We start from the raw sequence: 27,358 nt of genomic DNA on the forward strand, positions 1-27,358 counted from the left end.
GAAAACCCCCCCAAAAAAAACCAAAGAGAAATCTACAGTTGTGGTCGAGTATTTCTAGATTACATATGATTTAAATTTTTATTAATTAATTTGCGTCAACATGCCAGATGCATTAAATAGAAGTTTGCAGGTCTGACCATGGTGTAGTTTAATGTACAGTACATCAACATATTATACTGCCTCTTGTTTAACAGGAAATTATGCTGATGAGTCTCTGCTGTCTGGAGCTGCGGTTGGAACAGAAGTCTATGATGAAGGGCAAGAACAGTAAGAACATCACAAAAAGTCAAACGTTTGTCTTGTGTTCGACATCAGGCAGGGGCGGACTTAGTTATTATAGGGGCCCTAAGCGATTCCAGGTATGGGGCCCCAACAGTCAAACTTTGAACTCAAAACACACTTTCTATATATACTTTTTTTCAATTCTGTTTTTTTTCTTTCTACATTTGTAGACAAACTGGATGTTAAAAGTATCTGTAACCTGGAACTTTTATGTTCTCAATGTAAAATTGAATTCAATTGAATTCACAGATTTCACAAACTAAATTCACAAACAAACTATTTACAGATTATTAACCATGTAAAATTGGATTTTTACATTTGAGAGATGTAATAATAACGTTAAAATCTTAATGGTTATAGACAGGCAATACAATATATGATAGAATATATGATTTATATAGGCTTCTTGGTATTTGTCGGGGGCCTCTAATTCCCTGGGCCCTAAACAGCTGCTTACCTCACGGACTTACCTTGGTTAAGTCCGCCCCGACATCAGGAACTCATATGCAGATATTACGTCACAAACCATGAAAAGTAATCATACAAATGTCTTGTGCTTGTATGATTTACAGTGTCTCATAGGAAGACCATGTCTGCTTCAGGAAGGGATTGTGGGGATGTGGATTCAGAGACGTGCTTTCAGTCGGATATATTTCTCCTGACCATGGCCTCGTCTCAGAGAGATCTGTTTGGAGACGACTGGCTCTCGTTTGCCGTCAGGGTTCACTGGCTTAAAGCACGACACCTCGCCTTTCAGGCAAGAGAGCTCAGTTATTAGAGACGCAGACATATTTTTCTATTACATAACATATGGTTCTTCACAAAGGTGTTGTTTGCTAGTAAGACACATTCGATTATCTTGAGTAGAGCTGGCTGAAATTCCAGGTTACACTGTTATAAATGGGCGTGATAGTATTTTTTGCACTGTATACATGAATACATGTGTGTTGATGTGCTGTTTTAGGGGGACATGGAGGAGGCGCTGGAGTGTTACGACATGTGTGTCGGTCTGCTGAAATGTCAGACGAGTGAGATGGAAAAGATCACCATCCTCCTGCCCAACCTCAGCATGGACAGTGCCATCTCTCTCGAAGAGGTACAGTACAAACTAAATAAATCCTCTTTAAGACACTGTCATAGATCATTGTAACAATTCATAGAAGAGCCACTCTTGAAGTGTCCAAGTGCTGTTCAAATATTTATTCATCAGCCAATGGAGTAGAAATACATGTATATGCAGAAGTAACATTAACATGCAAGAAAAGATCAGAAACAAAACTTTAAAATGGGTTTAAAATTGAATGCAAGCAGTAAAGAATTGGCCGATTTTCACGTGATCGGCCATGACCGGCATCTTCCGATTTTATGCCGGTCAAATGCATTAGGGCGCCGCATGATTAACATCGCGCAACATCAGTATCACACGTGCACACGGAACGCACATGTAGGAAACCTCGTTAATTACGGCCGTTTCACACTGCAAGCGTGAGCAGCGTGTTTTTTATTTTCTTTCGGCGTGCATGTTAATCAATGAGTGCATTCACAGGAGCGTTGCGTGAGCATCAAGCATGAGCAGTGTGTGATCAACGGTGAAGCAGGAGTTTCAGCGCTGAGTCTATTTTTGCTTCACTGCTCACGCTCAATTAAAGTGAAAGCACACTTTTGATGGACAAAATAAATATGATTTCACACAAAAGGTGCCCAAAATGCACAGAATTTGCATGCCGGGTGTATTTTAACAAGAACTGTAGTAGGCTATGTCAGAAAAGAAAATGAAGACTCAACAAATTGTTTCAGATTGTCACCAGAACAAAATAAGTTTGTATCATCCGCAAATAATATCAGTTGTAATACTTTGGAAACCTCACATATATCATTAATGTATAACAGAAAATGCAATGGGCCCAGCACAGAGCCTTGGGGAACCCCACATGTTACTTGCACCAATTGTGACTTGCAATTATCTATTTGGACATATTGATGTCTTTTCTCCAAGTAATTACTTATCCAAGAGTGAGCTACCATATTTTTTCAGTTTCTCTAGTAAGATGTCATGGTTGACAGTGTCAAATGCTTTTTTAAGGTCTAAAAATACCCCAACTGTGTATTGTTTATTTTCTATTGGGTTAGATATTTTTTCCACAAATTCTATTAATGCATGTGAGGTTGTTCTATTACTTCTAACCCCATATTGTTTTTTGCTTAATATGTTGTATTTGATAACAAAATCATTTAATCATTTTGTTATCGGGCCGATAACATAAAAAATGAACATATATCGGCCGATACAGTTATGGATATAGTTATTGCAGCTTAGTTTCCAATAAAATAGTCTTGGTGAACTAGAATATTTTGTGATGTGCTGTGAATGCTAGAGTATGCCTGCATTGGTCTAGTTTTGCATGATATGATTCAATTAAGTATAGAATCATATCGAATGTTTTCTCCTCATTGCTCTGTTTAGATCGAGAAGAAGTTGAAGTCTCTAGAGCGATGTCAGTCTCTAGAGGAGATCCAGAGACTGTTTGACGCAGGAGACTATCAGTCTGTGGTGCGTTTACTGCAGCCCACGCTGAGCTTCGGCCAGGGCTCGGCACGACTCAAACCTCTGGATTACATCAGCTCTGCTCCAGAGAGACCAGCACAGCTCCTACTGCTGCAGGTAACTCACGCATTCTCCTTAAACTGTCACTTTTTTGCTATTTTAAAGGCTCCTAATGTTGTCTCCGACAACAGATTTACATTCACCCAAGGTCAAAAACACATTTTAGCAACACCACTATTCTCATAGTTCCCGAAACAGTTTGATAAATGATTCAGTCTCTCTAAACCCTTCCTTTCTTAGAGCATGCTCTGCTCTGATTGGTCAGATGGCCAATTCTGTTGTGATTGGTCGAACTCTTTAGGACCCGATATGCTCATGGCAAAGTAATTTTCCTTCTTCGCTTAGGGGTAAAAAGAAGTTTGAAATATGTGGCCAGTGATATACTGTTAGTGAAGTGTTATTTTATGTATTATGAAGTGTAATTCTCTTTAAAGAAAGTTATTTAAAGCAAGACAAAAACAGTTTTTTCATGCACAAGTCTATTTGGAGATTTAGTGCTATTTAGTCTTTTTTGGACCAGTGTAAAGAAAGAATCCAAAATCCACAATTAAGTGTTTATTTTATTACACTTTTAATTTCAGTATTTTAATATTACAGTACATATCTTCAAAATAGGTCAGACATTTCCACAGAGCATTTTAGTCCTTATTAACTACTTTTGGCTGCAGACTGCCGACAGTATTTTTGTATTTATACAGTGATAAAAAGAGATTTCTAGATTGCAAAATCTCCTCTTGGTAAAAAAAATCTCCTCTTGGTAAAAAAAAAGTTTGAGTATGAAATCAGCATATTAGAATAATTTCTGAAGGATCATGTGACACGGAAGACTGGAGTAATGATGCTGAAAATTCAGCTTTGATCACAGGAATAAATTACACTTTACTATATATTCACATAGAAAACAGCTATTTTAATAATATTTCACAGTATTTCTGTTTTTACTGTATTTTTGATCAAATAAATATAGCCGTGGTGAGCGTTCAAGAGGTCTTTCAAAAAGAAATCTTACAAAACTTTTTAATTGTAGTGAATATACATAATCCATATAATAAGGCAGTATGAATACCTTTATTCTGAAATATACAAGTGTAAGTGCTACTGGATTGTCTCATAAATAAATAAATAAATATAGCCTTGGTGAGCATTCAAGAGGTCTTTCAAAAACAAATCTTGAACTTTTTAATGGCAGTGAATATACATAAAGCTATTCATAATGCCTAATTATATGCATTAAGGTATTATGAAAAATATACCGGTAAGTGTTACTGGATTGTCTCATAAACGCAGCCGTGTTGTCTGTGGATCAGTTGGATTCATATCAGAGCTCAAAATGATAGAGCCAGCATGTTAAAAGCTAGTTATTATTGGAATAATAACTCTGTGTGCGATATCCCATTTGTCTTAAATGTGACATGCTTGACCGAACATTTCCTAAACCCTCAATTCAACAAAAGTGTGGCGTTTTCAGACACTTAACCTGTTGACTCCACATTCATCTTTGTCCCCCCCCACCCCCCCCCCCCCCAGAGTTCCCTGCTGCGACTGAAAGACTTCAGCTCCTGCTTTGAGACATCTGAGGTGTCTCTCAACGAGTCCATTCAGCACTTGAACTCTTCATTACCCAGCAGCCCCTCTGCCAAGGAGGAGTGGGTTTCAACCATCACGGCCCTGCTGAAGGGCATTGAAATCTGCATCACTGACAAGCCTGAGCTTCTCTGTCTCACGCCGCGCTCCACAAACCTGCCTCGCCTCGCCAACAACCTCATACAGGTCTGTGTGGATTAAAGGGATAGTTCACCCAAAAATGGTTAGCCCATAATTTACTCACCCTGAATCCATCCTAGGTATATTTGACTTTCTTCTTTCTTCTAATCCGTTATATTAAAAAAATGTCTTGGCTCTTTCAAGCTTTATAATGGGAGTGAATGGCTATATTTTTTTGGAAGTCCATCAAAGTGCATCCATCCGTGATAAAAGTGTATCAGTGTATACTTCCGTACGGCCTTCTGCTGGAAGCTAGTTATTTAAGTCGATAAAGTTTTAAATATGGATATTTTTCTCACACGAACACAGCGCTGAGCCGTTTGGGACACTTATCACGGATGGATGCACTTTGATGGACTTCCAAAAAAATATACCCATTGACTCCCATTATAAAGCTTGGAAGAGCCAGGACTTTTTAAAATATAACTCTGATTATATATACTGATTATATATACACCTAGGATGAATTGAGGGTGAGTAAATCATGGGCTAATTTTCACTTTTGGGTGAACTAATCCTTTAACGGGAGCGTTTGTATCTACATGATCACGTTTCTCAGGTTTTAACTGCTGTGTGTGTGTGTGTGTATGCTCCTTCTCTAGTTGATAGCCAACAGCATGGTCTTACCTGATGACCCCAAAGAGGCTCATTTCTCATCACTGTTGCCATGGATTCTGCTGTACCACCTCATCAAACAGGAGGAGGCAGCGTTCGACTGCATGCTGCGACAGCACATCACAGACGAGGATGACGAAGGTATGAATAAAGAAAGATAACGATATTAAACAGGGCTCGACACTAAAGATTTCTTCTACTGGTCTGGTCGGGCCATGAATTTCCAATAGCACAAATAAACACAACTGAACAAAGTTCAGATTTAAAAATTTGTTTTTCAGGTTTTTTGTACAAATACATTTTTTTTTTGTATTCAGGTACAGAAATTGAATAAAGTAATTAAATGTAAAATGACACTGCACAGTCTTCACTGTATAAATGCAGTATAGATTAATCCTAATTAAAGTTACAAAAGTCATTGAGTGAAGAGCAGTGAGTGATTTTTCTCTGTCTTTTGTTGTTTAATTGTCATTAATGGCAGGTATATTAGACTGCTGTCACTTTAAGACCTGATTCACGGATCCAGTATATCCATGTGTTTTTTTCCTCAACTGTTTACGTTCACTTAAGACATACAGTAGTTGCTAAAAGTGATGTCCGGACGGGGTGTTTGTTTTTAATGACCCTAAAAGTTCGATTGAACCATAAAAATATGAGGAAATTATTTTATATATTTTTTTATGAGGGATAAACAAAACACTTAACTAAGTTAAGCTATTTATCTGACAAAATTATTTGGCAAAAAAAGCAAACTACAGCTACAGGTTTTATTTTACTATGCAAAAAATTTTTAGAGAAAAACCAAAAGCTCAGAGAAAAAAAGCATACATTGACTACAACATTATCAGTTATTTGATACATTATTTTGTTGGTTCTCTCTTGTTTTTGCATGCGTTCATAATTTCTTTGGACAGCCTGGCCAAAAATGATGTCTGCACTATTTGGCTTGTTTCATTGTGTTATCGCAAATAAAACAATTGACTCCAAGCACAACTACGCAATGTGCTTGCAAAATCTTTTACCAATTTTTAATAATATAAAAAAAGGGGGAAGATGTCAGTTTCCTTGGCTGGACACACAATTTTGTCTGTATTTGTTCACAAGTTCTTTTTCATACTACTTGCACTTGATCATCGCTTCAATGTTTAAATTGGCAAGACTTAAAAAACCCATGCACATGATAAACTTTCATGAAGATGTAGCATTGGCCCGATCAAAAAAAAGAGAACGAGACAAAGCTCGTAATAATACCAGAATCAACATCGGCTTGGAATTTCAGAGATGGCGAGAACTGAAATGTTGTAAAAGCGATGCGGAGATGATTGTATTTTTATTACTGATAAACTGCCATATGTAGCTCTCTATACATGAATATCAGTCACATGAACTCTTACGTCATCCGCTCTTTTTCCAGTTGACTGCCGCCATCTTGAGTACCTGCCGAGTACTGTCTACAATACTGACGGCATTAGCTAGGAAGCAGATTTTCTCTGTTTGTTTCACTTTATACATAACCAACTTTGTTTATGTAAACCCTGTGTGGATTTGACAGTATTCGCGCAATAAGACTAGAAAGATAACTTCGTTCAGTAACCTGTCGCTATTGTTAGACAGGCGTGCGCGTGCGCCTCGGGTGTACGCTCTCAGAAAAGCGCTTGTTAGAACCGCGCATCAACACGTGAATCACTTGATAGCACATGCAAATAATGAACTTATGTGAACTGCATTGTCCCGTTCCTTTGCGTTAACATTTGATGTGAATATACGTCGCGTTGTAGCATATGCTGAGACGGAGGCGCCAGAACTGCAACTGATAGAATGCACGATACTACGACATTTCTTCAAAAGCAAATGGTGGATATATTTTAATCCACGATCATAAATCGTGATATCGCACACCCCTAAGCTAGCGTAAGCTCATTATCATTTACATCCACTCACCACAGACAACATGAACACTGCACAGAGAGTTTGCACACACAAACCACTGTTGTAACATAAAAGCAAGCAGCTGCGTGCATGGTTGGGCATGATATGATTGAAGGATTTTGACTGAATGCGCGCAAAGTGCGCTCCCTTAATAATTCCTAAAAAGCTTACATCAGTTAATCGCGATCTCACATCTCTGTTAATATCAATTAAGCTGACTGCACAATGAATCTTTCATAATATATACACTTTGTTTGTTACAATTAGAGGATTTGTCAGCATACAGAGCTCTGAACAAAAAGTCCGTTTTGATCATAGAGGTTTTGAGCAGTGAGGGGAGTCTATCTTAAATGCTTCTGATTGGCCTTTGCGTTGAAGAAATCAACACGTATGTCTGTGATTGGCTACATTGCTCAACGCTGCAAACGTGTTTTAAAAGGAAACTCTGGCCTGTAAATCGTTTCTATTTTGTTTTAGTTCTTGTTGCTTTTCTGCAAAAATGTATTAGTTTTTATGTTTTATTCATAGATATTTCTAGTTTGGGGGAGTCCCGCGAATCGTTTTATTCTCCCTGCAACGCGCACACACACAGAGAGTGCATTGCCGCTCGCACTCGGCCATCAAATCTAGTCCCGCGCCGCACTCTTTTGCATTGGGAGTGCACATCTCTAGATCAAGGGCCCGGCCCGAGGATAGTGACGGGAAATATCGGCCCGCAAGTTCGGGCTTGGCCAGAGAATAAGCTCTAGTTCCTTTGCGACTGACGTATCGATCTTGCCGAATCTGGTACTCAAGATGGCGGAAGACAAGTTTTAGAATTGAGTGACGTCAGTGAGGAGACGTTGGTGACATCATCTGATATTCATGTATTGGAGTTCATTGAAAAGCAGTATTTATTGTAAAGGGTCATATTCATCCGCACAGAGCCGAAGCACAACAAAAATAATGTTCTCCCGCAAAATGCATGCAGTTTTTTTTTAACCATAGAGTAGGGCTGCTCGACTATGGAAAAAATCATAATCATGATTATTTTGGTCAGTATCGAAATCACGATTATGTAACACGATTATTTCCCATGACTTTTGGAACGTGTTGCATTTATTAAAAAGATTTATTTCAACAATTCTTAAAAAAAATCTAAATTTGAACATTTATTGTACTTTAATTATTAAAATAAATAATATAACAGATAATACTTCAATAAGTATTTTAATAATTCCCACAGGTAATGCGGGAAATTCCCCCGCAAACATTGATTCACCTTAGCATGTAGATTGTATGAGTAGCCTAAAATAATCCACACAGATTATAAAATCAAATCAATCATTTTAAAACTTTCTCCAAGACGCAATTTCACAAACCGCGTGAGTGTTCCGCGGTGCTGTGTCTTCTCTCTCTCTGTCTCTCAAAATGTGTTGGACAAGGCAAGCGTTGAAACTACACTCTCGCGTTCAGGAGTCGGGACATAACGGAGGTGTCACTTGCACAATCGGGCCAGCATTGCATCATAACTAAAGTTGATCATTTTCACTTCTTTTTAAGTCTTATCAGTTTAAACATTCAAGCTGAGAGAGTTTATGGCTTCGGGAGGGGCGGATGTGCGTGTGTCATTCAGAACACAACACAAGACAAAATAAGAGTGTTCTTGCAAAACAAAACATGGCAAAATAATCGTTTTTACTCGATTGCACTATTTTGGTGATCGTTGGAGCCAAAATCGAAATGGAAATTCAATTAATTGCACAGCCTTACCATAGAACGCCAAAAGTTACATGGTGTACGTTTAAGTATAGTGATAACCTTAGTATGTATTAGTATTTGACAGTACTGTTGACCCTGTGTATGTGTGTGTGTGATCTGTAGAGGATGACACTCCACTGCTGCCATCCTCCCTCATGCTCCTGAACACGGCACATGAATACCTGGGCCGGCGCTCCTGGTGCTGCAACTCGGATGGCACTCTGCTCAAGTTTTTTGTGAGTCTTGTCATATCATGCCGATCTCTCTGGAACATGTTTCTATGCCTCTGTAATCAGGACCTGAATTTTGTCATGTGTATTTTTGAACTATTTTAGTCATTCCTTAAAGGGACAGTTCACTCAAAAATGAAAACATTGTCATCAATTACTCACCCTCATGTCGTTCCAAACCCGTAAGACTTTCGTTCATCTTCGAAACACAAATAAAGTAGCCTGACAAGCCAGACTCACATCAAGATGTTAGGTCTGGGAACTCACCATTGGCAGGGCTCAATCTGAGGGGCGGGATAAACGGTCGTCTTTCAAATTCCCTCTGCTCGAAATAGGATAGCGCTACAACCAACCAGAGCAACGAAGAAGGTGACGTAGTCAGAGCGGCGGACTTCATTGCCGTTCTTTGTTCTTTTCTCAAAGAAAAGCTTAACGCCATAAGCTCCAGAGTCGCGGCCAAAGCCGATTCGAAAGACTGCTGTTCGCTAGCAGCAGCGGTCATCTTCTTTGTTTTCAAGTAGCAGGGAAATCAAGCGGAACCGTCGCAACTCTAACGTCATTATGTTAAGCCCGCCCACCGACTCTATACACGATGTGATTGGCCTGACTAGAGTTTGGTATTTCTAGCTCGCAAGCCAACAGAGACTAGACGTGACTAGACGACACCGGCTGCAAAATAAAATTTGCGGCCGCTAGGGTGCGTCTACATTTCTAGGCTACAAATAAAGATATTTATTTGCCTCAATTATATCTGTTCGTCATATAAAGCGATCGAGTCTCTTCAGAAAATTTGGGCTAAACCGCTTAAGTCATATTTGTTTTACGATCTCTTTATGAACTTTATGAAGCGTCAAAGTGGTAGTTGTGTAGCTATCAATGGAGGGACAGAAAGCTCTCAGATTTCATCAAAAAGATCTTCATTTGTGTTTCGAAGATGAACGAAAGTCTTACGGGTTTGGAACGACACGAGGGTGAGTAAATAATGACAGAATTTTCATTTTTGTGTGAACTAACCCTTTCACATTTGAGACTTTTTAAACAGATGTTAAGAACTCTTTTACATTTATCTGGCACAAAAACAATGAGGGTCTAAATTACATTAATTCATGGACAAAATTAATCTTTAACCGATACGTTTATTTAAAATACAGCTAATAAATCTAGAAAACTTTTACACTAACACGTATTTATACATTACCATTCAAAAGTGTGAGGTCAGTAAAAAAAAAAATTTCTAGAAAGAAATTAATACTTTTATTCAGCAAGGATGCATTAAATGTGACAGTAAAGAATTTTTTTAATATTACAAAATATTTCTGTTTCAAATAAATGCTGTTCTTTTTAACTTTCTATTCATCAAAGATGAAATTCCCTATAATCACAGTTTCCAAGCAGCACTACTGTTTTCAACATCAATAATAATCATTAATGTTTCTTGAGCAGCAAATCATCATATTCGAATGATTTCTGAAGGATCATGTGACTGAAGACTGGAGTAATGATGCTGAAAATATAACTTTGATCACAGGAATAAATTACATTTTACAATAGACCAACATAGAAAAGTTATTTTTAATAATATTTTGCAAATTTACTCTTTTGCTGTATTTTTATCATGTAAATGTAGCCTTGGTGAGCAGAAGATACTTCTTTAAAAAACATTAAAAAGAATCTTACCGACCCCAAACTTTTGAATGGTAGTGTAATTGAGTTAAAAACAGCACTGCATCATGATTGTCAATGATTGTGCGTCTGTGTTTTCAGGTGCGTGTGCTGCGGGAGACGCTCTCAGGACAGGAGAAGCTGCCATATAAAGAGGATCTGGAGACGGCACTGGAGCAGTGTTTCTTCTGCATGTACGCTTACCCGAGCAAGAAGAGCAAAGCCCGATACCTGGAGGACCATTCTGCCCCACAGGTAACACACACACACACACACACACACACACACACACACACACACACACACACACACACACACACACACACACACACACACACACACACACACACACACACACACGGCTGGATTTTACCATATGAACTTACTAAATGTCCCTGATGCACGCAATTCATCAGTGCTTGTTGATAAAAGATAATTAATGTTTGTTTTTCAAATCTTTCATCAAAATAATAGCTTTCTCTGCATGTGAAACAACTTTGAAATAACCAAGGCCATGTAGGTGGAGTAAAATTATATTTATCAGCAGTTCCACTCTGATTTCCAGCTAAATATCCTGATTCGCTTGGAAATATCACATTTCAAAGTAAAACTGAATAATGTTTTTTTAAATTAATTTTTATTAATATGATTTATAATATTATGCATGCACATTTATTCAAGGCAACTTGCAAATGACGAATGCAAGTGATTCCTTGTTATTCAAATATGATGGAGATAAAATGTGCTCTCTTACTAAACACATATGATCCTAAATAAATTTTTCAGTTTGTGCACACATCTATTTTTAGTTGCAAATGTGAGTGAAACGCTTGTACTGTCGAGCCCTGTCCATGCAATATTTTTAAGCTTGTTAAAGTTCATAAAGACATTATAAAAGTATTCCAATTGAACTGTTGTTAAATCCAAGTCTTCTGAAGAAACACAGTCATTTTATATGATGAACAGGTTTAATTTAGGCTTTTATTCACATATAAACTTCAAAATATGGTAAACTGAAGCTCCAACGTGCTTGCTTGATGTGCAAGAACTAATAAGGTTTGTTCTCGCATGGTAAGCAAGATCGAAAAAATGAAAAGATAATTGTTGGGTGAACTAACCTTTCTAACAAGCGTTTAAAGTCTCCCTGTAGTCAATAATTGTATCCCTTAAAATTCATCTTTGATCACTAAAATGACATATTTAAATGTTCTTTCCTTTAAAAAAATGTTCTTCATGCCTTAAAATATCTTGAATGTAACTCGACACCCTTGCCTCATTTAGTATACGTGGTTACCATGAATATGCAAATGAGCCCCGCCTCCACTCACTCACTCACTCAGAGATCCACTCGTTGACGATCACATGTTGATCTGATTGGTTACAAGGTAGTTTGTGACGTCAGAAACACCAGCGATTTCAAACCGTGTTTTTGCGACTGTCTTTGGTTCACTGCAGTTTTAAGGAGAAAATACTCAGTAATGGTGTTGACTTATGAATTTACTCATGGTTTGTCTTAAAACATTAAAAACATCACTTATAGACATATAAACAACATTAAAAGCAGGATTTTTAGCAAACTACGAACAAAAATACATTTAAACAACTTAAATGGCAATATAATTTTTGTCTATCAAATTGAAAAGCACATTGAAAAAGGCTGAATAGCATTTTTTGGCACTGACAGTATTATTGATTTGTGACCTAGATATTATTATAATATCATATTGCCAGGTCTCTGTTGATTCCCACCCCCTGGTGTTATACTTTAAGCGAAATTGAAGATCGATGTCAAAATCGAACCAAAACGTAGTTATTTTGTGTTAGTTTCAGGAGTATGAAACTTTCCAGAAAAGTTTGCTCTGGCTTGTAAACACTTTCGAACTACCATTGGCCCGTGGCGATTACACAATAGGTGTGGCTCTGTGGCTTTTCCTACTTTTACATGGAAATCATCTCCGGTTCAAACAGACTAGCTCTCTTGTGACTCTTCTCTCACTGAATATACTTTGTGCCCACTAAACAGCACTAAATAATGTATCATAAACAACTGTGACTGTCACGCTACACCAATAGTAAAAAAAAAAGAAGCCTTTTAACTGCAAATGAAGCTACTACTAAAAATGCTTTCTGCTACTAAAAATGTATTTAAGTTAATAGTGTTGACTTCAGTTACTTAAGTATCGTAAGTTACTCCCTAACACATCTCCATACTCTCCTGTGTACGCTCTCATTTTATGTCTGTAAGATCTAAAAGCTTTAAAACTGGAGGATGAGCTCTGTCCCCGTGCTAATGAAGGTAGGTGGGTGTTGGACAGGGCGAGTTGGCGGTCTGATTCAGCAAGAATTCGGTGATTGATTATCTTTTGGCAGCAAGAGTCACATTGATCATTTAGCCACCCACACGCTCCCATTATGCAGCACTGCTCTGTACACAGGAAATGCTGAACACACCATCAAAGTACAATACCGAGGTGTTCTGTACTTATTTCTGTCTCTGGAGGAAACAGATTGTGTGGTGTAGATGCTGCTTTTGTTTTTGCAGGCAACTGGCAAATATTGAACTGTGCTTAGACTGGAGCTGAGAGGTGCAGGGCCATTTTAGCAAAAGGGAAAAACAACTCAAAGTGAATGTCGGTAATTTGGGTTTTTTTAGCTGTGGTTGTTATAATTAGCATGCTTCTATGCTTCTTTCATCTATGCATGCTACAAAGTGTGGCGTAATCACTTATTATTTAAGCCCTAATTTACAGAATCATTATCGGGTTACAAAATGCTGGATCCCGGTTTGCTGAACAAAAGCTAGTTTCTATCCATAACTCATCCAGATTGTCTGATTTTACTTTTAAAACCAGTCTGGCCACTTACTTTTTCTGAATTAATTAACAAACAGTATAACCTAGTTTTATTCTCTTTAGTATTCAACACATTTTGTTTCTTCCATTTATCTGATCCTACATTGTTAGTGTTATAAATCAAAACTAATCAGCTCAATTTTTTGGCCCTGTTGGCGTTAGACTCAGTTCTCCCAAAAAACATATTCATAATGCCAGTGGGGAACTTGTGTTTTATTCAGATGGGTAATCGATAATTCTGTCTTTTGTCACTCGTCATTGTAGTCGAATGATTCTGATAATGAAAAATATCTCAGCGTGGAGGATATTATTGCACACCTGTCGTTGTGTTCAGATTACTGTTATTCCTGTGAGGGACAAAAAGAGCCTGTTCTAATTCACACATTGACAGAAATCCAGTCAAAACTCGCCATTCATGTGTAGAGGCAAAATCTCATTGAGATGTACATGCAGTGACCAAAATTAATATAGTAAAGAGTGACAGAGAGAAAATAATTTAAATCCCACCATCAGAGACAAAATGATATTGCATAAATTATATTTATAAAAAAATTGTAATTTTAAGAATTTTTTTAACTGATATGGTGTGTGTGTGTGTGTATGTATGTATGTATATATATATATATATATATATATATATATATAAACAAACAAACAATTAGGGCTGTGCATCCCCATTACTTGAGCCTGATGCGATACGCATCTCGATGCATAGCCAACGATACATTAAAGATGCATATAAGCAGCTACCGATGCAATACGATTCACTACTATTACGATGCATTTCGATTTGATTCAACGCGATTCTATTCAATGTAAAACATACAATTGAATGGGGAAAAATATGATGCTATGCAATTCAATATGGTATAGGTGGTTAACTTTTTTTTCTTTTGTTCAGACATACAGCAAATCGTAAAGTAGCTTAAGTGCCATCTGACTTTTAACACATGGTTCTTTCACAAACAAAAGATTTGGTTTTCACAAAACCAAAAGATTAAATAAAAACAGACGTTCATTTCCTGTCTCCAGTTACACTTTTCAGCTCACACTTTTAACAGTGAAAAAATGTAAGGATGCTCAGGGATAAATAATGAATAAATGTTCCACAACTTGCCAGCAGGCTAATGTGATTCCAGCAGGAATGCTAACTCCGTGAGCAGAAAGCAGGTGCTGTTTTAACATAAACAATAATAAATAAATAAAAAAAATTTCACACACAGGTCTTTTCATAACTGTATGAAAAAAATACTGTATGAAATGTAAAAAATGTATATATATGAAAAACATTTACAATTATTAATTTAGCAGACACTTTTATCCAAAGCGATTTACAAATGAGAACAATATAAGCAGCGAAACTAACAGTAGGACAACACTATGCTCTGCTGCACTCGCGCTGTGCCGCCGCTTCAAGTGTATTGTTAAATTAGTAGTACTGCCTGTATATTTTATAGCGGTGCGACATATTTTACAAATTGCAGTTTCCAAAAAAAAAAAGTGTTTCCAAACACTGGATTTATAATTATTTGGTGGAAGATAGAGCTCCGCCATGTTGATCTGTTCTAGGTGACTGTCAGGACACACCTCGGTCTCCATAGTGTTGTGAAACGCCAGTCACGTATCAGCACAGCAAAGGTGTTGAGAGAACGCGCTGGCTTGAGCAACAGTTCAGAAAGGAGAAATCAATCTAACAGTTAAATAATAAAATATTGTTTACTTTCTAAATAGTTAAAGTATAGCACGTCTACTAATAATTATAAATGAATAAATTGTTTTTTACCAATGCAGATATGTTAAAAACGATGCATTGCGATACAAATGCTAACTTGTATCCAATGCAGACTAAAGCCCCGTTCACACCGCTAGCGACACGCAGCGACAAAGCGACATGATCCCATTCATTTCAATGGAGCGCTGGCGACATCCGGCGACACGAGCGACATTGACCGTTGGCGACAGAATGTGGGCGTGTCAAGCGACAAGAGACAAGCGACAAAAGTTGAGAAATTTCAACTTTATGCAAATGAGAAGCGATTTTCGCGAGCGACAACCAATAGGAAAGAAGTCTTTTCAGTGGAGCTCACGTCACCGTCTCGAGTGCAGGCAAGACAGAAGAGTTCGAGGAGGATTACACTGTTTAATATGATTTAACTGTAACCACATATGGATATAATAAAATGATGCATGGAAAAGAAACTGTCAACAGTCTCAGTGAGTTTAATTCATACATTTATAGTTCGAGTTGTCTAATTTTATGATGCAAGTTTAGTACTGCTGCAGTTCATTTTACAGTTTCCCCTGCATTGTTTTGACTATTAGGGACAAGAAAATTGATTACTTGTCAAATACGAATGACGTTTTAGTAATTCATGACAGTATGAGTGAGTTTAATTTGTTTGATCGATCGTTAATCTAGTAAATTATTTAATCTACTGAACACTGCTATGGTAATATAAAAACACTCTCCCAACAGCATATACTGTTTCTTTTTAGCCTAATTCCTAGTCAAATTAAAATTGTATAGTTGTATATATCACTTGTGATGGTATTTTGTATAGATATGGCCAGACGTGCAGTCTACCAATAACATTAGAGCGACAGCACTACGAACGCCCACAAGCGACATCACAGTACAGAGCCTAGCGACATACAGCGACAAAGTCGCTGGCGGTGTGAACGGGGCTTTATTTAAATCAATGCATCGCATCGTTAGCTTTTATGCCGATGCACCGATACGAATCGGTGAATCTTACATTCACTAATATATATATATATATAATTTCTGTAACTGAAAACGTCTTAGACTAATGTCATATCGCTGGCTATGAGAATCGATATCAGAGTGTATCGTGATGAACCATCCTTTACAACCCCCCAATGTTAACTAAAACTAAAAAAAGTTTTCAATTATTGAAATAAAGCTGAAATAAAATATAAATATCAGATGAACAACTTAGTGTTTTTAATCTTATAGTAAACTTAAAAGACTAGTAAATTAAATGTTGACTAAAATACAATTGCTAAAATTAAAGCTAAATGTAAATATTAATTTTTTTTTTTGAAAACTGAAATTTGTATGTAAATAATACTAAAATAACACTGTGGACCCTGCTTACATGGTGCCATCGGTCTGTCTGCCTCTTTACATCTATCTTCCTCTTTCTATGTCCTCTCTTATCTAGGTGGAGCTTCATTGGAGTGATGCCATCTTTATGTTTGAGTACTTGAAGCCCAAAACCTTGCCAGAGTTTGACAGCTATAAGACCAGCACTGTCTCAGCTGACCTTGCCAACCTGCTTAAAAGGCTTTCTGGAATAATCCCACGCAATGACGGCCCCACGCTCTCCGTCGATGACGTGTCTGCTTATATTGAGGGAGGTGCTGTCAAGGTATGAGCTCATCGACCGTCGTCCATTCCTCTAGATCTGTTTTGTTTGTTCATCTGTCACTTAAAGCATTTCTCTTTGTCCAAGGTGCCAGCGCTTCCAGAAGGAGCTTCCCCGGCGCCCCCTGTGGTGAACGAGCTGTACTACCTGCTGGCGGACTACCACTTCAAAAACAAAGAGCCGTCTAAAGCCATCAAGTTCTACATGCACGACATCTGCATGTGTCCCAACAGGTCTGCTAAAATTTTACATCCCTGTTTCCTTAAGTCTTAAATTCAGTTTGATGAAATTTAGTCCCCCTGTAGTCAATTATTTTATCCCTTAAAACTCATCTCTGAGCACCAAAATTACATTTAAAAATGTTTTCCTTGAAAACAAATTTCTTCATGCCTTAAATTAGCTTGACTGTAACTCTACACCCTTGCCTCATTTAGTATACGGGGTTCTAAGAATATGCAAATGAGCCCTGCCTCCACTCACTCACTCGGTTCAGAGATCCACTCGTTGACGATCACACGTTTATCTGATTGGTTACAAAATAGTTTGTGACGTCAGAAACACCAGCGATTTCAAACAGTGTTTTTGAGACTGAATAAAATGCTTAGCAATGCTGTCGACTTATGAATTTGCACATGGTTTGTCTTAAAGCATATTAAAAACACCACATTGACATATAAACAACGCTAAAAGCTTGATTTTCAACACAGGGGGACTTCAAATATTTCAATAATTCTATATATATTCAATATCATCATATAATTATCACTAAAAGTCTTCATTATCATTTCAAGAGTTCTTAATTTCGGGAACAATAAAACCTGAATCGCGATATGGATTTATGTGGATATTAAACTTCAAAAGGCGATTATTTAATTGTAAGCGCTGAGCATTTTAAATGCTGTTCCATAAAATGGTTTAAAGGCTAAAATATGAGGATTTATCATTTCATGAAAATGTTGGATTATGTCAAAACCTGTATTATTTGAACTGTAAAGTTGTATAAATCATGTTTTTATAGTCATTTTATGGTTTGGATAGTTGCTCTACACTGCTCATATGGTATTTGTGCAGGTCTTAAAAAAAGGAATGCACACAGCTATGTTATCTCTCCATCTCTCATGTAGGTTTGACTCATGGGCAGGCATGGCACTGGCACGTGCCAGTCGCATCCAGGACAAGTTGAACTCTAATGAGCTCAGGAGTGACGGACCCATCTGGAGAAACTCTCTGGCTGTGCTGACCTGTTTCAAACGGGCTCTGGAGATAGACGCCTCAAACCTCTCCCTATGGATCGAGTATGGTACCATGTCCTATGCCCTGCACTCCTTCGCTTCCAGACAGCTCAAACAGTGGAAACGCGAACTTCCCCTGGACTTGATCAAACAGGTACTGCTGTTTGTATAGTAAGGCTACGTCTACATTAATCCAGATACATTTGAAAATGCATTTTCATTTTAAAACGCTCTCCGTCCACACTGGCGCTTTCAGCCATTTTCCGACGTTTCAGTGTGGATGAGAAACTTTTGAAAAATGCTAAATTCACCTTATTGCGCAGGCATAAAACCTCACAAAAGATGATACGCTGAGATGATGCAGACCGAAAAATAAATAACGTTACCGTGCAGTTCTTCTGACTGGATCAATTTATGTAGTAAAATATCTCCGCATTCACTAATACATCAGGTCGCACTCAGTCATCATATGTTTGTTCTAAAACGCGACTGCTCTCCTGTTTTGCCGAAGGACAGCAAATGTGAGTACATTTTCAGTCATCTTTGCAGGTCTGTGATATGAAGAGTGTGCAAAGTGACATATTTTAGCAACAGTGTGAAATCCAAGGCAAGGCAATTTTTTTTATATAGCACATTTCAGCAGAAGTGCAATCCAAGGTGCTTTACAAAAGTCATAAAATATAAAAGCAAAATTTAAACAGATTAAATACAAGAATAATAGTTGCAATACCGTACAATGAATGAATGAATTAATTAAAAATAAGAAACATTAAAAAAAGATAGGTCTTCAACCCTGATTTAAAAGAACTTAAGAGTTGTTGCGAACTTACAGTTATCAGGGAGTTTGTTCCAGATATGTGGAGCATTAAAACTGAACGCTGCTTCCCCCTTTTTGGTTCTGATTCTGGGGACAGCAAGCAGACTGAGTGTGAATAGCAGGCACATAGCAGGCACAATACCATAAACATGAATATCTATTGGTAGAATATGCGTCACATGACTAAACTGACTAGATTGACGTTTTTAAGTACCTCCGTTTTGACAGTCCACACTACAAAACAAAAACGACCTTTTCAAATGTATCCACTTTGGAGAGCGTTTTCAAAAAGCTTTGTTTTCAAACGAAAACGTATAAGTGTGGACAAGGCCTAAGCTGTTAAGCTACACTTAATATTCAACAATATTATTGATTTGCCTGCACTGACACCATTATATTATATGAGAACTGAACTGAGCTGGACGATGACAACGCTGTTTTCTCCAGAGTGGCTATATATATAAATGAACTAAATTACGTAATAACTTTTTTACAACAGAAATGAACCATCACTGAACTTCCTTAAGCTGGACTATGACACTATTTTCTTCTAGATCTGCTGTACAGCCAAAACAAACTTTGTTGCATTATTTTTCTGTTATCATTGTAAAGCTGCTTTGAAACAATCTCTATTGTAAAAAGCGCTATATAAATAAAGGTGACTTGACTTGTATAAATAAAGACTTATCTGAGAGAGAGATGTGATTGTTTGCAAAACAACGCGAGAGTGTGTGCTGTAGCGACAAGATATAAGAGACTCCGTTTTCAAGATTTGTTTCAGTTTCTGTTTGCTTGTGTTTATAGATGGAAGAGCGCAGAGACTCAATGTTGGAGACGTCATCGCAGTGCTTTCGTGGAGCTTCTCGCTGTGACGGCGATGAGGAGGAGTGGCTCATTCACTACATGCTGGGAAAGATTGCAGAGAAGCGCAAGCTGCCGCCCAAAGACTACTTGCAGCTGTATAAAAAGGTGATCTTCTAATCTAGGCTATGACTGACCCGGTGGAGAATCTGATTGGCTATTGAGATTGCGTCTGTTGCCGTGGTTGATTAAATCTAACATGGCAATAGTTCAATGGTACAGTTTGAGAATGATTAGGACATTCTCTGACATAGGTGTGCTGTCAGTCAATTGACTGCAAATTCACCTTCAGGTCTGGCTCCATTCTGGTATGTATTTGTCATCATTCAGTCAGTTCCTGTTGGATAAAATGTAGAAAAATTGATGAAACTTGTGAAGCCATTGATGGTGTAAAAGAGGCTTCTGACTTCCCACAGTCCGACACATCTCATTACAGCCCTTGTGTCATATTTCTGTAGTCTGCACACTACCTGCACGAGGAGGCGGCCAGATACCCACGCAAAATCCACTACCACAACCCACCTGACCTCGCCATGGAGGCCTTAGAGGTATGTAGTGGTTTGCAATGTGGTGGACACTACTGTTCAAAAGGTCGGTGCAATTTTTTAAAACGTTTTTGAAAGCAGGCTTGGTGAGCTTGCTGTGAAAAACGTTTTCAAAAATTGTACCGACCATTTGTTTGATCAAAAATACAGTGAGATTGTGGAATGTTATTACAATGTATTTTTTATTTTAAATGATTTTTCTATTTTATATATATATTTTTTGTATTTTAATTTAGTTAAATTATTCCTATGACGGCATTTGGCATTACTTCAGTCTTAAGTGTCACATGATCATTCAGAAATCCTTTTAATATGCTGATTTGCTGCTCAATAAAGATTTTTGATTATCAACAATATTGAAAATGCATTCTTGCTAAATAAAAGTATTAATTTCTTTAAAAAAAAATTATGAATCCAACCCTTTTGAGCGGTAATGAACTGAAAGTATAGTGTTGCAAGACAAAATGCGTCAGTTGAGTAAGGGAATTTATTTTCTTTCAACTTGCCAGGTGTTTTTCCGCCTGAGTGCCACAATTCTGAAGTTGCTGGAGAATGAGGAAGATGGTGGGGAAGTGTCTGAGCAGCAGATGAAGTTCATGGATTATGAGGTGTTCTTCAGCATGCTCTCTGAAGCTGCCGTCGGTCCCTTTGCACGAGGAGAGGAGAAGACCACGCCCAAAACCAGCAGCGACAAGTATGATCACAAACCTTTTACACTCTCAAGAGCCACAAGGAGTTTAGAAAGATTGGAAAATTTCAGCTGTATGTTGACAAAACTTTTAAAAAGAGGAGCAGCGATAACATTGACATTGCATACTGTAGTCATTCACCAGATCTTGCAGTAATTAGTAGCGAGCTAAAAGTTAAAATGAAACTCATCCTGAGTCTCCCGTAAGGGTGCACTCGCTACTGGTTATTTCTGAGATTTTAGATGAGTGAGATTATTCGCGTGTTTTGTTATTGTATCCGCGGCTCGTGTAAAAGTATCGATCGTCTTCTGAATGGGGCGGGAGCAGCAGCTCTTTTGCATTTAAAGGGACACACACAAAAACAGCACGTTTTTGCTCACACTCAAAAAGGGGCAAATTTGACAAGCTATAATAAATGATCTGGGGTGTATTTTGAGCTGAAATTTCAGACACAATCCGGGGACACCATAGATTTATATTACATCTTGTGAAAAGGGGCTTATTATGTCACCATTAACTCAATAAGTTAGTTATTAATAATTTAAGTTGTCCCAGACATGATCATGAAAGCCTTCGGAACGGTTTATAATGTTAATGTATTTGATCTTGGCAGACTAGATCTGCTGTGCACGCTACTGCTGCTGCTACAGAGCAAGTATGTACTTGCTACTGCGAATAGATGCACAGACACACTGCTGTGAGCATGTAAGATATGCTGCTGCTGCTGCTGCTGCATGAATAGACAAACATAAATCCGGTAGCAGATCTAGACAGGTGGAGCTGGGGAGGTAGAGGGGGTTCATAGGAACCAGATTACAGTGAACACTGAACCAGCATGTTTAATTGTTGAGTAAGCAATCTCTTTGCCTGCAAATACAACAGTGGCCAGTCAGCTTGTGCTATGTAGTAAATGATGTGATTGCGAACAGATTGCATGTAAAGGACCTATCAGTCTATGGCTGAAAGCTGAAAAAATCTGTCTTCGCTGACAGCATATGGAGGTAGGAAGGCAACAAGGCAGAATCCCATGATTGTATCACATCATGTCTACTAAGATATTTGAAGGCAGCATGCATGCATCTCTCACTGTGTATGACGTCCCACTATCCTGTGCATTCGATTCCCTGACAATTTAGGTATAAAATTAAAATGGTGTCTGAAAGTTGAGGTTGGTGGTCAGTTTGTGTAAAAGTACATTTTTGACCAACTTTTTTCCCTTTTGTAGTGGTTGTAAGTGAATATGTGCTATTGTGCTTCGTTATCACCAAAGCACTCCCTATTTTGTTGTAGATAATTAAACCATTCTGTTGGCTCAGAAATCAGTTTCGGGAGGTACCTTTGTGTGTAAAGTGCAATGTCAATTTGACTTTGATAGAACAGCTAGAAAATAAGTCTGCCTAAGCTTTTGGACGCAGAGTTTCATGACTGAACTAGATCTTTTTTTCTAGTGTAGGGGTGTCCAGTCCTGCTCCTGGAGGCCATTATTCTGCAGAGTTTAGCTCAAATCCTAATTAAACCAAGGGGGTAATCCATCAGCCGGAAACTGAAGCCTCACAGGGGCCGCAATTGTAGCAGAACTTCACCTGCTGTTAGCATTCCATTGACTCCCATTCATTTTGGCGTCACTTTGACAGCGAATAACTTTACATCTGAGACGTCCAAAGACTTCATTTGTCCATTATTTATTTCTAAAGAAACATGACAATGTATAAAAGGCTCCATTACTTTGTATCTTACGTTATGGCCCCGTAGAAGCCATTTTTGTAAAAATAGGCTAGCGATTGCGTCATAAAGCGGCTCTGTCGCACTTTAGAGAAATTACCGTATAGACAGGAGGAGAAGCTCGCAGGCAATCTTTTACTGTCTATGAGGCAATCGGGGGGGCATGGGAGCATGAAGTCAAGGGAGAAGCCCATAGATAGAGAGTCCATAAAAGCAACAGGACAAAATATTTCAACAACGTTTTGAGGAATTAGGTGGTTCAGATTTGTCTTGGCACAGCTACTAGAAGATTTACAACTGTCAGACTGTCGTCCAGCTCAGTTTGAGCCTGCGCAGTCGCTCAGCCATCAGGAAGTGAGTGCTATAATTGGGCTTCAGTTTTCTCAGTTGAAATGAAGGGGGTCGCTGTGTCCGTTTCTTTTACTGTCTATGAATTAAACACAGGCCAGCTAATCCAGGGCTGTGTCCGAAAACGCCCCCTATACCCTTAAACAGGGCACTATTCGAGAGAACAGCCATTTGTAGCGGTGTCCGAAACCATAGTTGACATTATCAAGAGCACTCATTCAATCCCACAATCCACCGCAATAACGAGTGTACAACTGATGTACGCTTAACGGCTAGAGATTACCCATAATGCACTGTGAGATTCGTGCACCAAATGAATTCCCGCATCTGACCTGCAGATGGCAGCTCGATCATCCATCCATCTTTCCAAACCGCTGGTCCAGCGTTATATCATACAGGTATAAATTCCTTTCTAATTGATTATTAAATTGTTAAATGATGGTTTAATCATGCTAGTTTCCATGACAGAGTTCAAGATACATTTATTTATTAGTACTGGAGCCGCCAATTTGCAAAGTTTCAATTGATTATTAAACAGCGAGCACAAACTATGGAAAAGCGGCAGCCCTTCCAGTGCACTCAGTGTCTGAATTCACACTCTCGTTTTCATTCACTCCTTCAAGTGTGAATTCCACTAAACTATATTAGTGGACTAATGTAGGGAATAGTGAATGAGGGTATAGGGGGCGATTTCGAACACAGGCTAGGGACCGGTTGCAAGTTAGTCATCAATTTTTTTCTCCAGGAGTAGCATTGGACACCTCTTGTCACAGGGTACGCCTGTGTGTGTCTAGGCAGGGACTGAACACACACACGCACATTTCTCACATACACTGGCGTCATGTTAACACAGTCTGTTTGTCGGCACTGACAATCATGTATACATGGACTTGTGTAGCATTTGATGGTATTGTGTGTTTTAAGACTGATGTGTTGTGGTGTATTATGTTCTGTATGTTGGTATTGCCTGGTTTACGTGAGTTATATGGGGGATCAGTGGCTGTAACATCAGCGCACATGATAACATAATAGGATTGTTGTCTTATGTACGGAAATGAATCACCCCACCACTATTATTTGGTTTATTTGGTTTATTAAGTACAGTGTTAAAAATGATACAGATATACTTACCATATTTGACAAGTTATTTGCCAAACCTGTTAAAAATCCGGTCTATTTATACATGGTGTTCGCGCCATCTTGGTAGCGCGTCCGTGTGTGTGACGTCACCGGGGGTTCCATCCATCATAGCTGTACAAAATAAATGTTTTATGAGTTATTTGTTTGTTTTATTATTTATGTGTGTATTTATGCTGTGATGTGTATCTGCAGATATGAGTTGTTGTTTTTATTATTATTTATTTATTTTTCTTGTTTTGTCTCTTGTTTGGTGCAGTTTCTGTTTTGTTGCATTCAAGTTTTTTGTTTTTGTGTTTTTCCCTCAATTATTGGGTGACTGTCATTGTGTGGCAAATAAAAAGCACTCTTGAACCTGACCAACGGCTTCCTCTGTCACTTGGGCCTCCATCCGCTACTGCTATCGTAACACCTCTGTTGTAGTGTGAAATGACTTTTCTAGATCTTTGAGTGTTTGTATTTTGTTAACATCATCTTTTTTCCCAACAGGGAAAAGCTTCCATCCAATAACGATGAAGACTCGCACTCTTCGGCTGGCGTGAGTACCTGTCCGGCAGCGATGACCTCCTCATCGGTCACATGTGTGGCGGCAGCAGCTTCTCTGCCTGGCGACGGTGCGAGAGGTGCGAGTTCTCCCCCGTATTCGGTCACTCCGGTCGACCACGATTACGTCAAACGTAAAAGCCAGCAGCAGAGGCACAGGCGGGGGCAGGAGCTCCGGCAGCAGCAGGACGGTACAGTACCAGGGCCGGAGTATCACTCACTCACTCACTCACTCACTCACTCACTCACTCACTCATGCACGGGGGAATGAGGATGATGAAGGTTTTTACCACTATGAATTAAATGATGGGCTCTGGTGTACAGTAACATCTCCTCCCACCCCTCCTCTTACCATCTGCACCAGGCCATAGAGGATCATGGGAAAATGGGCAACATTGCTAACAGTGTCTCAGCGCTTTTTCCGCTTTGTTTCAGTTCCACTTCAGCTATATCCACATTAATTTTGGATGCAAATGAAAATGCATAGTTTTCTCTGTTTTGGCCTTTTGTCCACACTAAGACTGATTTTTTCCATCGAAAGCAGAGCTTTCCCGAGTGGGTACATTTGAAACCGCTGTTGTAGCGTTGAAGTGTGGACTGTGAAAACGGAGGTATTTGAAAACGATGACTCATGTTTAGTCATGTGATGTATATTGTACCAATAGAGATCAATGGTTGTTCTAGCATTGTCGTGCCCTGACATTCACTTTCACAGTGTTGCTAAAGATAAATGTTACTACACACAATCTTCATATCACATTCCTGTAAAGATGACAGAAAATGTACTCGCGATTGCTGTCCTGTGGCAAAACATATGGGCGATTGTGTTTTAGACCAGACATCGAATGGCGATTGGGTGTGACCTAAAGTGGTGAGAGATGTTGCTGAAGAAATGATCATGCCTGAAGAATAGCGTGAGAGTATTATTATATCTGGTCTCTTGGTATTATCTGTGATTTTTTATTACATCTCTTATGCATGAGCAGTAGCGTGATCGAAGCGTTTTCAGACGTTTCAGTGTGGACGAGAAGCTTTTGGAAAATGCTTAAAAATGCTAGAGGGGACGGAGAGAGTTTTGAAACAAAAATGGCGTTTTTAAATATATCCAAATTAATGTGGACGTAGCCAATGCCATTTCTTGTTGTTTACGCTGCCCAATTACTTTCACATTTAAAGCACCCAGTCCAGCAAATTACAAATAGTTTTGTGTTTTTCGCCATTTTATTTGCTCGTGTCATTCCTGCACTGATTATGAATGTGCTTCGCTATTGTTCTCCCAGTAAGCCATGCTGTTATCTGATTTTTATTATAATTTGATTGGTTGTATCAACAACCGCAACAGTACAACAATATAATAAGGCAGCAGATATTAGCTAACTCTGGTGGGAGCTATTATGCTCTGCTGATCTTGTACTGTACATAACCGGTACATAACTGATACGGGTATGGTTAGGGACAGGTGTGTGATACGGGTAAGGTTAGGGTCAGGTGTTTGTGATACGGGTAAGGTCAGGGTCAGGTGTGTGTGTGTTACGGGTAAGGTCACGGTCAGGTGTGTGTGTGTTACGGGTAAGGTTAGGGTCAGGTGTGTGATACAGGTAAGGTTAGGGTCAGGTGTGTGTGATACGGGTAAGGTTAGGGTCAGGTGTGTGTGATACGGGTAAGGTTAGGGTCAGGTGTGTGATACGGGTAAGGTTAGGGTCGGGTGTGTGATACGGATAAGGTTAGGGACAGGTGTGTGTGATACGGGTAAGGTTAGGGTCAGGTGTGTGATACGGGTAAGGTTAGGGTCAGGTGTGTGTGATACGGGTAAGGTTAGGGTCAGGTGTGTGATACGGGTAAGGTTAGGGTCAGGTGTGGTGGTATGGGTCGGTTCAAGGCTGGGTTAAGGTGTTAGGGAAGGGTCAACCGTGTAATTACAAATGTAATTACATACATTAATTACATGCTGGTATTTTTTAAATATAAGTACAATGTTAAAACATGAACACAATAAGTCCATTGTATCAAATTATTAGTTTCAATGTAAGTACTTAAGCCATTTAAGATAAAGTGGGACCAAATGATTTATGACAACACGGACCGATGCACTCTGAGGTTCGCTGTTTAGGACGGGTTTGTGTTGAAGAGCACTAACAAAATAATTTATTTGCATAATGTAAGTGAATATAAAATGTCAGCATTATCATATATTTCTGAAGGATTAAAGTATGTCGGTTAAAACGAGCTTATTGGTGCAATTCATTCAGTTTTCTATTTTATTCCAATAATTACTCCTAGTTGAAAGCTTACGTAAATATTTAGTTTATTTGTAGATTTACATTTTAACTTTAACTAACATTTTAAGTTTAATGGTGCAGCACAAAAACATTTACTAGTGCGTAAGTAGTACATAG

At 38.6% G+C, this 27,358-nt stretch overlaps 1 protein-coding gene across 11 annotated transcripts in view; it reads left to right on the plus strand.

Moving 5' to 3' along the window:
• cabin1 (calcineurin binding protein 1) overlaps positions 1-27,358 on the plus strand; it is a 138,040-nt gene that overhangs the window by 28,274 nt on the left and 82,408 nt on the right. For 9 of the 11 annotated variants that reach the window (XM_077223662.1, XM_077223668.1, XM_077223661.1 and 6 more), the window contains 15 exons: positions 195-267; positions 855-1,039; positions 1,247-1,378; positions 2,747-2,944; positions 4,415-4,657; positions 5,254-5,407; positions 9,059-9,171; positions 10,930-11,082; positions 16,865-17,071; positions 17,156-17,301; positions 18,193-18,454; positions 19,922-20,086; positions 20,437-20,526; positions 21,033-21,217; positions 24,909-25,153. In XM_077223662.1, coding sequence (XP_077079777.1) covers positions 195-267; positions 855-1,039; positions 1,247-1,378; positions 2,747-2,944; positions 4,415-4,657; positions 5,254-5,407; positions 9,059-9,171; positions 10,930-11,082; positions 16,865-17,071; positions 17,156-17,301; positions 18,193-18,454; positions 19,922-20,086; positions 20,437-20,526; positions 21,033-21,217; positions 24,909-25,153 — 2,551 coding nt within the window. The remainder of the gene's footprint in view (positions 1-194; positions 268-854; positions 1,040-1,246; positions 1,379-2,746; positions 2,945-4,414; positions 4,658-5,253; positions 5,408-9,058; positions 9,172-10,929; positions 11,083-16,864; positions 17,072-17,155; positions 17,302-18,192; positions 18,455-19,921; positions 20,087-20,436; positions 20,527-21,032; positions 21,218-24,908; positions 25,154-27,358) is intronic. The other 2 variants (XM_077223672.1, XM_077223671.1) reach the window with 1 other exon arrangement.

This window comes from Siphateles boraxobius, unplaced genomic scaffold (assembly GCF_051911475.1).
Source record: "Siphateles boraxobius isolate OS27281-9 unplaced genomic scaffold, OSU_SipBor_1 9, whole genome shotgun sequence".
In the NCBI taxonomy this organism is placed as follows: Eukaryota; Metazoa; Chordata; class Actinopteri; order Cypriniformes; family Leuciscidae; genus Siphateles; species Siphateles boraxobius.